The 16,916-nt window shown below is 34.5% G+C and overlaps 2 protein-coding genes across 3 annotated transcripts in view; one reads left to right on the top strand and one right to left on the bottom strand.

Annotated features, from left to right (window-relative positions):
* LOC145935545 (alkaline phosphatase) overlaps window positions 1–16,916 on the top strand; it is a 182,000-nt gene that overhangs the window by 85,781 nt on the left and 79,303 nt on the right. The gene's annotated exons all lie outside the window — the stretch shown is intronic.
* LOC145935548 (caspase-1-like) overlaps window positions 228–16,916 on the bottom strand; it is a 35,728-nt gene continuing 19,039 nt past the window's right edge. Inside the window, exons 3-5 of one of the 2 annotated variants that reach the window (XM_083037010.1) lie at window positions 13,757–13,932; window positions 9,080–9,200; window positions 228–976 (exon numbers count right to left, since the gene is read on the bottom strand). In XM_083037010.1, the coding sequence (XP_082893136.1) occupies window positions 669–976; window positions 9,080–9,200; window positions 13,757–13,932 (605 nt within the window). In that variant the 3' untranslated portion in view covers window positions 228–668. The other variant, XM_083037011.1, reaches the window with a different exon arrangement.

Here is a 16,916-nt window from a genome sequence, read left to right as displayed (position 1 = left end):
ATTCTAATAATGCATATTTTTTATATCTTATTTAAAGAGAATTCAAGAAAGATATTGACAATAATAAATCTCAAAAAAATTTCGAATGAGATAATCTCAATAAAATAATATTTAATTAAATCTGGTGGCAGTATAGATATTTAAAGTATTCGGAAGTATTCATCGTTCGTCTGACTAAAATAACATTAAAGAAGTAGAAAACTATCTACATTTTTTAGCTAAATAGATAATCTATTTTTTATACATACTATATATCGTTGAAATCCGAGTTGAAATTTTTCTCCTACTTTTAATTTAAATTTTTAATGTAACATTTACTTTGATATTTTAAATTGTCATATCACACTCTCTTTTGAAACTATTTAACCTATATATGCACATTTAAAATTGTTTGTTTATTGCTTTTTTAGGATAAGCTAAATCAAACATATCGAAACCTTCTAGGAGTCGTGAAAAAAAGAACGAGATTGAAAATAGGAGAAAAATTTCGACTTGAGTATATATACGCTTGATTGACACATGATTTAAACATATTTGATGAGTCATACGAATCTGCGATCATTTTTCAAACGCATTCGATGCATAGAAAATAATTGAAATCTATTTGTCAGTTTCTGACGGCAAATCCATCATGTTCCTTCGTTCGAGAAAACGCGAACTTTCGCGTCTTACGTAACTTTTTCACAAACCTGCGACTTCTCTCCCTCCGACTCGTCCTCGATCTCGTCGGGTATCGACGCGCACTTATCGCGAAAGTAGACGAGTCGGGTTAACATCGAGACAATCGACGGGATCTGCTTCTTTCCGTGAAATCTCTCGTTCTGCGGCACGTACGATTGATACTCGATGGCGACGCGTCGGTTCACGGAAGTCATTAGGCTGAGTAGATCCCGTCTGCGTCCGTGAAGATCCAGCTCCTCGCGGAGCGCCTGTATGAACCAGGAGCCCACATCCGGGTTCCGCCACGAGTAAAAACCTGAAAGTAACACGCGCGGTTTACTCACAGAGGTTGCGGATAGTGGATTACTATCGGCTTCCGAGTATGTAATGAGATACACTTCGCGAGACGATGCGGACGATGCTTCTTCGGTGGCCAGGCTCTCGATAAGGTGGCTGCATCAGCGAATGACCCATGACCCGTGTAAAAGAGAAGAGAGGGTGCTAGTAATATGAGACAGGTTAGAAATTTAATACCTCTGAGAGATAAAACGTAATATATCACGTATATACGTCAATTATACGCGCGATGCGGCATTAACGTTAATTAATTTGCTTCTTAAATTGAAAATATCTAAATGCAATTTTTTCAACAACGTTCAACTCTTTTTTCCTCTCTCGTTTTTACCGAAAAGAATTAATACAAAATTATCAAACTGGCAATCTTATATATCTTAGAGTAATACTTGGTAATGCTTGGAAAGATTTTTAAAATTTCGTAAAATGAATTAATTGAGGTTTACAGCGCCGTGTCAGATAGTTCGCGTCGCGCAGATTCGTTACGACTTCGAATTAACCCTGTCCCTAATAAAAAGTTGCGACCTTCCCTGGGTAATAAGTTTAGATTAATTTCAACTTTCCGCGCATACACGAGCAACAGCACACTCCTCGCTAATTGTGTTGCACGGAACACAGGTATATTTTAACCTGAAATTACAAAGTTACTCCGGCGTAGCACTTAAACTTCTTAGGAAAGCCGCGTATCCTACATTTAGATGGCGTCCTGTTTTAGGCCTCGTCTAAATGGATGTGGAATTAAGCAAACTAACACGGTGGAGATAGAAATGCGACTAACGTGAAATTGATATCCTCGTTTTAGGTCATTGGGGTTAATAGAAAAATGGAAATTAATATTTTATTCTATTAAACAATTGTTACGCCACTCTATTTCATTTAGTCGACGATCTCGTTTATTGTACGTGACTTTAATCGCTCGAAAGTGCATATTCGAACTCGATATTCAATGCCTATATCGCGGTTCTCGTTAACGATGTGGAATCACCAGCGGAACGAACACAATTATAGACATGAAACTTTCAGCGCGGATCGTAGCCCAAGCGGAATAAACGCGCGACGTCTAAAATAGGTCACCAGGAGTAGTAATAATTTTTGACGATATCGCTTATACTTGCTTACTCTACCTTTAGATCCACTTGCATTACTACTGATCCACTATCAGCGGTTCAATGCCTATTATTAGTTCAGGATCAGATTATTCTCCTTCCCACGTCTGGATTACACAGATAGAATTGCAACGTTCGTGATTCCTTGATCTAGGATTACTTTGCATATATATGCACTGCAGGTACATGTACGGATATTGTTGCTTCGAAAACTGTTCAATGATTCCGTCTCTTATTTCGTTATTACTTCTGCTTTTGCTCCGATGAGAGCTTATCATCAATTTTAAGCGCGCTTCAACGGATTCGATTTTCTAGATGTTGAAAGCTACTTCAGTCGCATTTCGTCGTCGATTCTTCGGACAAAAGTGCTTTTAAATTGCGCAATATATATATTATACGTACTTTATATATAAACTTCGATATATTTTCGCGTTGATATTATAAATCGTAATAATTGGACGTTTACGAGTATATGATTAAGTGTTGCAGCGATTCGAAATTCGTTGCGCGTGTAAAAGGCAAGTAAGTTGCATTGTAGGATCGAAGTGTCTTACAAGAGGAACACGTTGTTAGAATAGGTAAAAACTATATTTGCATCTGCTTACCATTCGAGAATATGTAAGAGAAATCGATTTCTTGATATATTCTGACAACGTGTTCTCCTTAAATGGCGTATACAATGTGCGCTAGATTCTTGCCGCGGCTATTTTCACCTCTTGTGAATTTTATTTTCACTAATACACGAGGTCGATTCCTCTTCAAATCGCGAAAATCTAACTGGCAATTATTTGGAAGATTTAAGCGTATTAAGGTGGACGATAATAGAAACCTGTTGATTTAATTTTCAGACATTGGAAATATTATTTTTCACTCAATTACTTTAATAATATTAAAAGTCTTAAAATTCCAAAAATATATATCAAGTGTCAAAATTGTTTGAAAAAAGAGAGGTAATTTTTTCCAAATTTAATAACGCATATATCGACGCGATAATTTTTGACGCAATCACTTATAAATCACATAGTTATCGATTACTTTGGCTTGGTTTGCGAGAATCTTGAGCGCAATGTGATGTGAAATCGGGGTGTTAACCTTAACCGGACGTACACGTACTCGATGATGTATTAACCATATGTTTCTGGATAGCGAAGTGTTAAATGCACGTCCCCCTATCGCCATCGGTATGTTAACTATGCCCTTATCTTCTACATGGCATATTAACGATGCCTTTAGCATCGGGCCAGGTGTTATCCGCGAATTCAGTATTATCCACATTATTAACAATATATCCACTTCCTCTTGGACAACACATACATATACGCACGTGCACACGCATACATACATACGTATACGAACACGTAATCTTCGTCTTTATGAGGGATTAATAGGGATTAAATAAAATAAAATTAATTAATGTGTGATCATTCGCATACCATGTTTATCATATCGCGTAACTAGTTATCAAGGATAGCAACGATTGCTATCTATCGTTTGCAAAGGCGATTTTTCTGAAGCAAAAAAATTGTTCACTGATTTGTCAGGTTAATATTATATTTATGGAGGTTATTATTATATTTATATTAATTATAATATTATATATTATATATTAATATTAATATTTTAAAAAGACGAAAATATATTTTTCTGAAGCAAAAAAATTGTTCACTGATTTGTCAGGTTAATATTATATTTATCGAGGTTATTATTATATTTATATTAATAATAATATTATATTATATATTAATATTAATATTTTAAAAAGACGAAAATATATTTTTGCATGAATCTATTACGCAATCAGTGCGTACGCGTAATAATCGTTAGATTCTGTGAAATAAATACACATATTGGGAAATTATTTGGATTGCGTATTTACTCGTGCTCAAATTAATCTAGAAAATTAATCCGTTAATATCGGCCGTACGCGCTCGATTATAGGAAATGGAATATGCAGATGCAAAAGTGCATTACAATATTATAGGAAACGTCACATGAACCGTTATACATCGGGCGTGTATCTTCCGTTTCGTATCATAAACAAATCCTGTTTGTCGGGCTTGTTAATACGATGGGCAGAATACATATATCCGTAAACATTCCGTAGAATACACGTGTATTACACAAATGTTTACTTTTCTTAATCTATATACGCGTTAGATATCATGAGCAAAATGGTCAACAGTCGGGTAAATTTTGCGGCTTAAATTATTTCTGCAAGCAAATTATTCTACAATTAAATCTGATTTCAAAGTGAAAGATCTTAATGATATATAAGTGTTTTGTGTAACGACTTTTATTAAATTTAATTAAAAGAAACAATGATTTTTTTTAGCTCTTATAGATATGTATGTATTTACGCGAGTATTACGTTAACATCACACGACACGTGTAATGAAGAAGAGTTACATTACATGAGGGCAATGCGTAACAGGTTTTATATTCGTTTATATACTTTTAAAAATGAGAGACGATTACTTTGATATCAGTTCGCTAATGTTCGCGGATCCAATTCGCGTTGACAATCGACAGGTATTTTTCATTAATCCAATTCCACGTGATTGATCATGGCTTGGTATGCTTTGTCGCTATGCGAAATCGTCCGGTCAACAACCTGCTAACCTGCGTTTGTTGGTTTGCCGAGTTTCTGTATTTTTCTCCAATTTCTTTTTTTTCTTTTTTTTTTTTTGCGAATTGTTGGACTGCTGCTCGCAATAAATCAGCAGAAAACTGCAAATCGTAACAAAGTTTGCGCCATTCGATTTTGAATTTAGGAATTTGAAATTTGCTCTCAGTCAAGAGCAATATTTCTCTTTCGTAATCTTTCGTGTATATTCATCTATATTGTTAGTGTAGCAGATTTGCATCAGATTTGCACAATTATCGCGTTATTCGTCCAAGTTGCGCTTAGATCTTATTAAGATTGATCGTTTCTCTCGATCATCTCTTGCGAAATGACGTTACGAGAATACAAATGAAAGGACCACGAATAAAATGCGCCCATTTTTGCCTAAAAAATGTAACATACATATAAAAAGTAATCTTATGCTTCTTGAATCGAATAACGTGAATACGATGATAGCATTTTTATTTGTTGCTAAAATCATGAAAATGTGATTAAAATTCGTCTTAAAGGGATCAAAATAAGTTCTTTTTAATATGATTAATAGCGAGACTTACTCGATTCCTTTAAAATAAATTTTGATTACTTTGCGAGACATCTGTAGCTTATAAATACTTTTGGCCATAAAAAGCATTTGCTTGAATAAGCACATTTTAATGAAAAGTTTGAATGTGTTTTTTGTAGTAATTTTAAGTCGTTATCTGTTGCTAATTAATTTTTTGGATCATTTATTTCTCTGGAACGTTTGCTCGACTCAACATAATATTTCTAAGAGTTAATCTACTAGTCATAAACTTTCATTTAAGCCATTATTTAGCTAAATTGGAGGTGGTGAAAAAAGGGGAGGTTTTTCTATGAAGACTTGGCCGCACTCTTTATTCGCAATTTTCTCGTTTGCTAGCTAATGATTATACATATATATGCGAGAAGAATATAAAACTGCAGAAGAAAAACGGATGTACTGTTTTATACATCGACGTGTATGAAAGGCAATGAATGAAAGACGAAAAAATGTATGTGAAACTTGGCTACGAATGGTATTAAAATAGTCATATGAAAGAGCTTGGACGATATCCAGCCTGCGGATTGTTCTTCGCAAAAATACCGATATTTGTATCGATATAGCACAGATAGCTCCTTTTTATTTAAATGCGCCTCTGTTTCTCGTAGTAACCGCATAATAATGACAATAATAAATGCAGTAATAAATTGTGAGTATCGATAAACCATTTTACATCTCACAATCAATGCAATATTTTAAAAAAGTCTTCGAATTCTTTTTCCCATTGAAACATATACCATAAATATACTTGTATTACAATTTGTGGTTTATTTCGATTCATTGGACAATGCTTTCAACGTACCTTATATAACAAAATACATAGCTACATGATTTCGCGGACGCAATCGCTGAGAAATTTCATTGTTTCGGATCTATCAAAAATTTGTTTCTCATAGATTCACCTTAAAATAGATCTCTTTTCTTTCGATAAATATTTCTTTCAAAAATATTAGAAAATAAATAAAAAGGAAAAGATGACACACATAGTTTTTAACACAGTATTACATATATTTTATTTCTTTCAAACTCTAATATACAATTATTAAAAATTTTTTATATTTTGAATAAGGATTTTTTTGTTAAATTTTTCGAGAGAGAAAAAGAGAGAGATTATTTGAAAATTTATTATATATTGAAGCAATGTTAGCCCGGATAACATTTCCGCGAAAACTCGTTTCTATATAAAGATAATGGAACAGCGAGAAATCTTAAATAAAATCTCGAAAAGGTGGTTGTACGTTGTAATCATATTTGGATTACATGTATACATATATTAGATGTTGCTCGATTCCCCCCGATAGTATTACGCGCGTGTATCGATTGACGTTCTCATGTTGGAGAATCTCGCGTTGTTGTGTCATCGACGTTGCACCACTGTCAACACAAATTCTCGCACTCCATTAGCAACAACACTGCAGGTCAAATATATGCACGCGAGCGGAAATCGCGCGAAAATGTACGCGTTGCATTATTATGCGCCTATGTTGTCGATACTCGCGCAAAACAATTTGCGTTTCAGAATTTCGAAAGCAGCCGTCCTCCATTGAAATCTGTTTTTTTTTTTCTACGAAATCCCGGATTTCCGAATTATAGACTACGGTAATCAAACGCGCTGCGGAGGATTGGAAGAGAGAGAGCGCAATAATTGGTATAATAATTGGAAATTTCAAAGTGCAGCCGACTCGGTACCGGATTGGCATTGAGTTGCAAATAATATTGGTTTACATTCATTAACAAGTTTTAGGGGAAGAGAAAGGAGGAGGACGGCCGGAAGGCAGGATGTAATTGAAGAAATTGACATAGATTACCTATATGCATCGCGCGCGTCTATTACGTTCGTAATATAATCTGTATTATTCAGGAATAAGCAGCTTATACGACGCTATAGAAACGAACGTGTGCAAGAAGGATCGCTTAACTCGGCATTCGCCATATCCGTTTATTGTTCAGTAATCGAGGATATATAGATAGTCTCGTTAATACTTGGTTCTTTACGCTTGACGGAGTATGAAAACTGGCTTGAAACGCGTTTCAATGCAATTATCGCCCGGGATTTCGAACGTCGCCAGCTGTTTCGGGAAGGCATCAGGTAGTGAATATAAAGAAATACAGACGTGAGGATGATACGTAACACAGGACATGCATAAGGCATACCTTTACACTGTGACGGATTAAATTTAAAGATAAATTTTTTTACTTATATGACTTATATATAGATCTCTTTTCTTTCAACAAATATTTCTTTCAAAAATATTAGAAAACAAATCAAAAGAAACATCGTAGTTTTTCGCATAGTATTACATATATTTTATTTCTCTCAAACTCTAATATAGCATTAATATGCACAATTATTTAAAATCTTTTAGATTTTGATAATAAGGATTTTTTTTATGTTGGGAGAGAGATTATCTCAAGAGAAGTCATCGGTTTTCTCGTAATTTTTTATATTTTGATGTTGTAATTCAATTATTTGAATCTGTGACACGTTTGTATATTTTATTGCGAGAAATTATTGATGCTTTCTAATAATCGACTGATCGACTTTCGAAGCAAGTTCCTTCTCTCTCCGAAGATGTCTTTAATAGATCTGTATCGCGAACTCGATAACCTGAATTATTTTCCGACACGTCTACGAGCTGACGATATTGTTTGATTTATCGCATATCCTTGCAAATGCAGGTCCGCATTATGTGCGCTAATGATGGTTACCTAAAGGCTTGAAATTTGAGTAAACAACCTCATTAGCGAGCATTGTATACGAGGCCATTCGTTATTTGTACACCTTCATTCAAGCGGTAATCGTCGCGTTATTTTTTTCAATCGCGATGTACTTTTAATTAATGCAACACCATCGACACTTCTATATGACTCCAATTATGATTTATACGAAGAATCTTTATTATTTTCCAACATAAATATAGAGAGAAGATACTATAAAATATTAATGATTAATTTTAATACTTGCCTAATCTTGATATTTTGTTTATTCTAAAAAATTCGAGTATATTTATGCTACTTAAAATTTTTATTTCGATAAACTAAATAAAATATCACGTCGGGAGAAAAATACAGTCGCCAAACAGATTATCTATACGCGAATAATTAAGAGTACCGTCACATATCCGACATTCCTAATATAACTCTGCGTCGCACCTACTATTTTCAAAGAGGCATTCCTTTCATTCAGATTCCTTGCATTATCTCGGGGGAGGCTGTCTCGAATAAAGGGGCTTACTTGTACGCGACAACATCTAGCTCGCGCGTATCTACAGAGTGATCCAAAATTATTATCCGAACTTCTACAAAGAGAGAATTTTTTCTTAAAATTTACCCTGAAAATCATGGTAATCGTGAGACAATATAGTATATATATGGAAAGAATTTTAAAAATATGTTTGATTAATTTTACCATACTTTTAATAACTTTTAGTAAAATTAATCAAACATATTTTCTATTTTATTGTGATAGACATTATTTTTTATTGTGAGAAATCTTTATAAAATTCTTTCCATACCATATTGTCCCACCATGATTTTCAGATTTTAAATTCTAAGAGAAAATTCTCTCTGTGTAGATACGTGCAAATAAACGAATAAAAAATCGCCTGAGAAGAGAGAATTTTTTAAAAATAATACGACAGCAAAGAAATAATCCTTCGAAAATTAGAGGCAAATTGAAATTGAAAGCTGCTTCGAACTTTGATTCCGATCAACCTGTTCTGAAACCTCCTGTATACTCTTACGTATTACACTCATATACATTATACATATACATACCGTCATAAGTAGAGTATGCGACCATGATATCCGCATAAGCGGGAATGCTGTATGTAGTCCTCTTGCTATCCGTCTCATGAATAATTTTCACCCCTTTGTCCAGTTGCGACCCGCGGCAAGCCTGAGGGAAAGAAAAAATGCGCGCGTGAGCAACAATAGTAGATTTTTCCGGCGAATAAAAGATGCATGGAATTCGTTGGATTTCCTTCGCGAGAACCCACCGCGAATTGTTTGAAACGCTTCGAAGCGTTTTAATCGTAACTCGATTTGGAACGTTATTAAAACGTATTTCGCATCGCACATCCTTGTAATTAACCAGTCGATATTCAAGAGATTCCGAACGTCGTAATTTTTTCAAAATTTATTTTCACGTTTAATTGAATGGAGCGGTTAATTTATATCGCGACGCCACGCCCTGTGTAAATTCTCGTAATATAAAAAGAAAATCGATACGTGGACCGTTATCAGTTTATATTCACGGGTATTTACGTAAACACGAAACTTGATTAAATGCAATTATTGTAATTGTTTAACTTTGCCCGATATTTGGATTTGAATTTTAATACTCAAACGTGCAATCACAAATATAATCGGCAAACATGTAGAAACATAACAAATTGCTAGATTTATTAGTTTTAGCATTTTTGAGTCGGATAATATACGTTACTCTCTATCGTATATAATGCAGCATTAATTAATCTTTATCTACAATTTATTTTTGTATTTTGTAAATAAACGAATGTGTTGCTCAGGAAGCTTTTGTAATGTTTTTACATAACACGATATTCAAGCATAAATTTAATGAAAAGCTTGTATCTGATTATTCTACATTGCAGATTTAATTCATCATATGTAAAATTCGTATTCTCATATTATAAATAATAATTCAATATTATTAATGATAATAAAACAATGTTGGATCAAACGGATTTTGTTAGATTTGATCTCGATAAGATTTAAAAATTGTTTTCATTTTTATGGGAAAAGAGCGTGCATTTATTGAATTTATTGAAAGATTAAATGGTTTAATGACCAACAAAAGCCGCGTTACGATTGTTTTCTCTTTTGTAATCGATAAACCGGTAGTGGAACAAGTACGAGACAATTACACGCAGATCTATCGATGTTTACGGCATCGTTAAAGGAAAGACGAGCGGAGACTTGAGCGGAAGAGCGGCGAGAAATATAGGGTCCACTTACTCGAGGCTACACGCAGTGTGGCCAGAAATTGGCACCGATTTCGATACGGATTTATATACGGATATACAACGCGGTTCGAAATATACGTTCGCTCGATTGATGTCCCCGACAAATCGCGATAACCTCGCATAATTTATTTCATAATTTGTTTCAAAATGTTACTTCTACTGTGTGTGTCCGAGAAAGATTTTCTTTGCGTTTTTAATTCAAAAAATTTTTTTGTTTTTAAAAAATTTTTTTGAAATTAATTTTTTTATTGTATTTTATTTTATTTTATATTAAATATGTAAATAAATTCGAGCGTTTATTTAAAAGGAGAGCAAATGCTTAATTTTTTGCTGATTCCAGGGGGAGACAAATGTCCCCTCTCCCCTGTGGACGCCTTTGCATCACACAAATATTAAATCATTATGCAACTAATCTTATTTATTAAATATTAAATATTAAATTAAAAATATTGCGAGAAGATATATATCTTTTTTTTTGCATCTTACACAATTGATATTTTTATACGAGTGTCCGAGAGATGCGCGATTGAATTGCGTGAATTATTACATATCTTTTTGGAATTTCGAAACGGATGTTTTTTTATCGTCCATGCATTTGAAGACACAGGATTAAATTACCAATCATTTCGATCGTTACGAACGCTGACTTTATCGTGCTCGTTTATCCTTGTCGCACTTTATCTTCAGGATCACTGACTCTATTCGAGACGAAAGCGGTAATTTCGAAAGAGTATTTGGCCAGTTGGCAGACCTTTTCCGGTCCTTTTTCTTTAGATGGCAACTAAATTACAATCGTTGTCCGGAATGGTTGCTATCTCTGCTCGATATATCGATCAGAGATTTTTAATGATCCGAAGCTGCGGGCGTTGTCTTTTTTAAGTGTCAATTTTTAATTATCTCTCCTTATATCATCCTCTAATTTTAAAAACAACGAACAATTTCTTTTCTCCGATAATGTACGAAATAATTTTATCGCGGTCATTTTTCATCTTTATTGCGGCAAGTTGAGAAATTAAATCGTTTGCGTGTGTGTATAATTTCTCGTCGCGAAATTGTAAATGTAACGAGTAATAAATTGGTCTGGTAAAAATGGAATACTGTATATAATTATAGTTCATGTCCCGTAGCGAAATTACGCGAAATTGCTTGTATCTTCCCTTACTTGAATATATATACCGCGTAATACAAATGTCCCGCGTGATAATGACGTATGTATATCTATACACAGGATACGCGTGTTTTTAAATTGTCCGATTAAAATGTTCGTGTGTCCGGCCGAACATTTCGCATAAATGCATTCGCGCAATGTGGAAAGAGAAAAGAGCGCGATGGAAGTATCATCGCGGATCTAAAAAAAAAAAAAAAAAAAAAAACACAAAAGGAAGAGAGAAACGCGAAACAAAAATACGTGGAATATTGCACGAGGCGAATTGTCGCTCGGCATTTTTTAATTCGTCCGGCGGCAAAAATCCTCGAAACGATGCACGCGTGCATTACTTTGGGAATTATGCAAATAACAGTTTTTACCGTCGTTCCCTTTCGAGCGCGCGTGATGCGGGGGGAGATGGAAAAGGGCGGAGACGCGAGGGGAGAGTAATCTTAATTACTGCGCGGCGTCCTAGAGCGCGAACAGGTTCCATTACATTGCAGAATGCACATATTTCATTGGCCGCGGCCGCTAAAAACCCGACGGTGCACTAATGTGCAGGAGTCCGCAAATCCCCTCGGAGATCTGCCGTGAGGCAGATAAATGGGGAATGTCTCTAAATGGAAAACGATCTCCTGGCTGGATTATATGCCCGAGAAAGAATTAGATCTGGCCCGGGGCATTGTTACCGGAATTATGTGCGCACAACTACACGTCGACTTAATCGTTTCTTTTTTTTTGAGACGCGGATTACAGATCTTCCGCAATTATGCTATTCTCTATCGTTGCTCGACGACGAAGCAGCGAGCATCATCATCATCAGGAAGTTGAGTAGTTGTATTTATGCTTAACTTTCTTACTCTCTCCGCAAACTTTTCGCCGCGATCATCATCCATTTTGGTATCATCTATTTCACAACGTCATCTATTCCCATCTCGCGTAATTGCGGAAATTCAGAAGAAAACTTTGCCCGCGTGGCGAGAATCGATGAAAAATACGCGGATAGAGAGAATGGATATCGAAATAATAGATTTATAATCCCTTACAAGGAAATGCAATCTAAACTTATCGAAATATCAAGTCTTTGAATGTAACAAGCGAACAAAGTATCAAATATAATTATTGGTAGCAACACTAATATAACTAAAATTTTATCAATTCTAAATAAAATGTAAATTTAAAAAAATATATGTAAATATAATTAAAATATATTTACATATATTTTTTTGAAATTTATATTTTATTTAGAATTGATAAAATAGAATAGAAAACAAAGAGATAGTGTTCACTCTATATGACAAATTTCAAATTGTTTTCGTTTTTCCGGACAAGCGATTTTTCAGGACAACCGATACAGATATATCTTTTATCGTTATATTTCAAGTATGCGCGATCGCATTTCTGACTAACTGAATTTATATCTGTCGCGCAAGAATATCGTATATCTACATTTTTTACCGGAAAACGTAATTATCCTCTTTTCCTCTTCCGTCTCTCGCTCGTTTCTCTAGTGGCAAAGTCGCTAAAATACGATCGGATTTTCGCGGAAAACGTAAACGTAATGCAATGCAAGAATTATAAAGACCAATCTACACGATTCGTTTTATCCAAAGTAGATAAACAGTCTTTGAGCCACACGAAAATATTCAAGTTTCTCGGCGCATTCAGTAAAATCAATCCGAATAAATATAATAATAAAAATAAATATAATTTTTCGTAAACGTAAATGTGTAAACAAAAATATTTTCAAGGATGAAGCAGTTCGAATTTCGCTTTCGTGAGATACCGTAATACATCGACAGGAGTGAAAACTATCGAGGAGATATTCCATATTCTGTCTATCTGAAAGACACGATTAATTTCAACAAACACCAGTTTGTACAATAGCTTATATTAACTCATAAATCACTCTACGCGATCTGTATAAATCTCCCTCGAATTACTCAGCATGTAACACCGCTTGAACGATTCACTTCGGGATGATCCATCACTGAACGAGATCGTCCGGGATGAACGAAAGTGGAGAGTTGCTTCTCTTTGAACGCACGCGGCTCATTATATTGTTCGCGATTCACTCGTGATCCATATATACCTCTCTCTTTCTATAGCCTATATATATATATACAGGATATTTCAGAAGGAATGGTCAGCATTTTTCTCAAGATTGAACACATTATATCTTTATAACGTCCAGAATAGGATACGTATTTATATAAACTTTTTTACTTAAAATAATGTATATAATCATGTCCTAGAATACTGATCATCCCTCGTGAAACACCCTGTATATATATATGTGTATATAATATATGTCAGATGTACCTGAATGAAGAACAACTTTGGTTTCCCTGCCAGAGTGGAGCATCGATCGCCGGTGAAGGGAGTCCAGAGCATATCGACTGGATACAAGCTATCGGTCGAATGCAATAGACCCGACTCACCGTGTGACATTGCGACCACGATCAGACAGTCGGCATCCGTGTGGTCTTCCGCAGCGGCTTTAATGAAAGGATTAATTAATTCCTCGCGGTCGCCGCTAATAGCCTTCGGACGGGCTAGCCTAATAGCCTATGCACAAACAAACGCTGCGAGTCGCCGGGGGTTGAGATCTCGTTCTCTGATATTGTTGGCTGTGTCGCGCGAGAATTTCCACGGCGAGGAAATCGAAACACAGAGCGCGAGCAGCTGTACTTCCGGGGGTTTACGCGAGATAGCATTAAGGAATTAAATGAAGTTTCGCGTCGAGCAAAATCGCACGGAGCAATTTATTATTAAGGTCTCTAAACCGGCTGTAATCGTGAATTTACGGAAATAGGAATATTATATGCAATTTTCTTTTACGATATTGAAAGGGATGAAAATATCGATTTTTCTATATTTTTATTATGTATAAAATCTAAATTCGAGGATACACATTTGCACGGAGCGCATTTCGAATAATTATACCATAATGTAAACTACTTTACTTACTTTAATTTTATTTTACTTTATCTCTTTAATACGTGTAAAATGTGTTCTACGAAACAAAGCGAAAATTAAGTAAATAACAAGAAGATAAGCAAAACAAATCTATAATTTTCATAAAATGAAAAGAAAAAGAGTTGTATATTTGATAACTATATAATTATTTTAATAGATATATAAAATATATTTTTTTATTTTGAATTAATACGTACATATCCCTTGTTTCTACATTATATATATTTATTTTCTGCATTTTATATTTACTGATCAAATATTATGATTTAATTCTTTGATTATATATAACAACTATATAATTAAGTATTTGATGCGATAATAAAATAACAATCTTGAAACAAAAGACATTTAAGAAACAGATTAGATATGATAACTGCACATTATACATGATATTTAAACATTGATATATATTTTTATAAATTATTTTATGTTATATTTTTTTACTAGAGAAAAATATAATAATGTAAAATATATTAAACGACCTGAATGAAAAGTTTAGGGACATATGCAAAAACAATATAAAATAAAATTCTTTCTGCGATTATATGAAACGAGTTGTTTTGATCAAACAAAATATGGACGGCTGCTTTGTTTTTCGAAAAATGAAAATATAATTTGTTCTTCTCTTTACTCTTCTTCTTTGTGCGTGTATAATTTTATTTAAATTAACTTTGCGTTCTTTTTTGAGCGCATTTGATGCGCTTCTTTGTTTAAAAAATGGCAAATTAATTACAAACAGATGTATAAACGTGGGTATACGATTTATATAAACGCTTGCAGTTATTTTTGTCGGCCGTGAAGTAAAAATTTTCATTACGCGAGATTAGCTACGTATTATTCGCGGTAGCTTCATAACTTTGGAGAAATTTTAATAAAATGCAGAGATATTGCATTCTTTTCAGAACACCGTTCGTTGGCGAGTCGCGTGGATTTTCGAGACGGCTTTTAATAGAAAAGATTGATTTAATTCCGGCGATAACCAGGAACTGTTTATTATATACTATAACATACTGCGATGACATTCATAGCGGATTGAGACGATTATAGTATTAATTATTATGTTACAAAATAAAATAACGGTAAACCGCGTAAATCGTGCAACAATGCAAATTTTATTTTCTTTCCCTTCTTTGCGTCGCGCTGCCAGAAAACAAGTTAAAAAAGATTACAAAATTACACACAAACAATAGAGAGCTCGGCGGATATGTATAAAAACCTTTTGTTGCGCCGCCACATATATATATATATACATATGTATGTTGCATATGCATATGTATGGGTGGCAAATGTACACAGTCGTTATACATATATTGTCCGAACGTGCAACATTTTCACGTATTTTTTTTTTTTTATTATCGTTATAGTTTTTTCATTTTTTCCCAATATCATTTATTAACTATCCTACATTTTCGCAGTTATTTACTCGGCTCTTTTTCTTGTCACACGACCGAATCTCTTATGCGTGACTTTACCGTACCGTATCTCGAATCTGAATTTTTATAGCGAATTTATCTTGAATATGCGAATAAGAATTCGACGCGGAGAAAACATTTTTTTCCCTCCGTCTCTCTTTGGAAATCACACAGCGAGTTTTCGCACGCGATAAGATTATATTGGATACTTTGATCGCGACTTTTTCCCCGACTTTAACGCAATCGCACCGAGAGCTCTCCCAAAAGGACCTTTCTTACAGAGAAACATCGAGCCTGTTCCCGCGCAAAAGCATTACATTCAAGGACGGTCGATAATCCAATTAATCCGTACTGCCTCGGTCCGGTAATCCCGGTGCACGGATGTAATTAAGGAGCGGGATATATATAAATCGTGTATAAAAAAGGAGAGCCCCTATGGCGGCGGTGGCGAAAATCGACGAATATTCAGCTCGTGAGTTACACATGATGTGTGCGCGGTCAGGGAAAAATTGTTTCGCGAAAAAGCTCGCGTGATTACGCGAAACGACGTTTCTCCTCTCTGTTCCTTGAAGAAGAGGCGCGTTTTCTCCTTTTGAGAGTTCACCTTGGAAACCATAATGGAAATCTACCCTGACTTTTCACAATCTCGCTTGAGAAAGGGAGAATCTCTATCGTGTGAAAAGAACGTTGTGATGTTTCGTAGCGATTTTTTAATTATCACCACTGGTCGTATATAAAAATAATTAAGAGGGACAATACCTTTTTATTATCGAGCCAATTATCTGATATTATCTCGCAATCGAATTATTTTTCCTTGCTCGTTCGTCGACCCGTTCTCTCTCTCTCTCTCTCTGCTCTCTTTTATTTTCTCTTGCATAAAGGAAGAGTCCGCTCTAAATTTATCGATCGATCTTGTTACGTATAACATAATTTATGTTTCGTGTGTATTTTTCTACATCAAGGATTTTAATCACGTTATTTCCAATTAGCAACGGATGCATTTAATAATTTAATTAAAAATCGCCAATTGTTATATCACAATTACTTCAGAAAGTACACATTAAAAATATATGAATACATAAATAAAATCT

Source organism: Prenolepis imparis, unplaced genomic scaffold (assembly GCF_030444845.1).
Source record: "Prenolepis imparis isolate NDT839.2.m4 unplaced genomic scaffold, iyPreImpa1.0 SCAF_4, whole genome shotgun sequence".
NCBI classification, from domain to species: Eukaryota; Metazoa; Arthropoda; class Insecta; order Hymenoptera; family Formicidae; genus Prenolepis; species Prenolepis imparis.
This window is presented reverse-complemented; position numbering and strand designations above follow the sequence as displayed.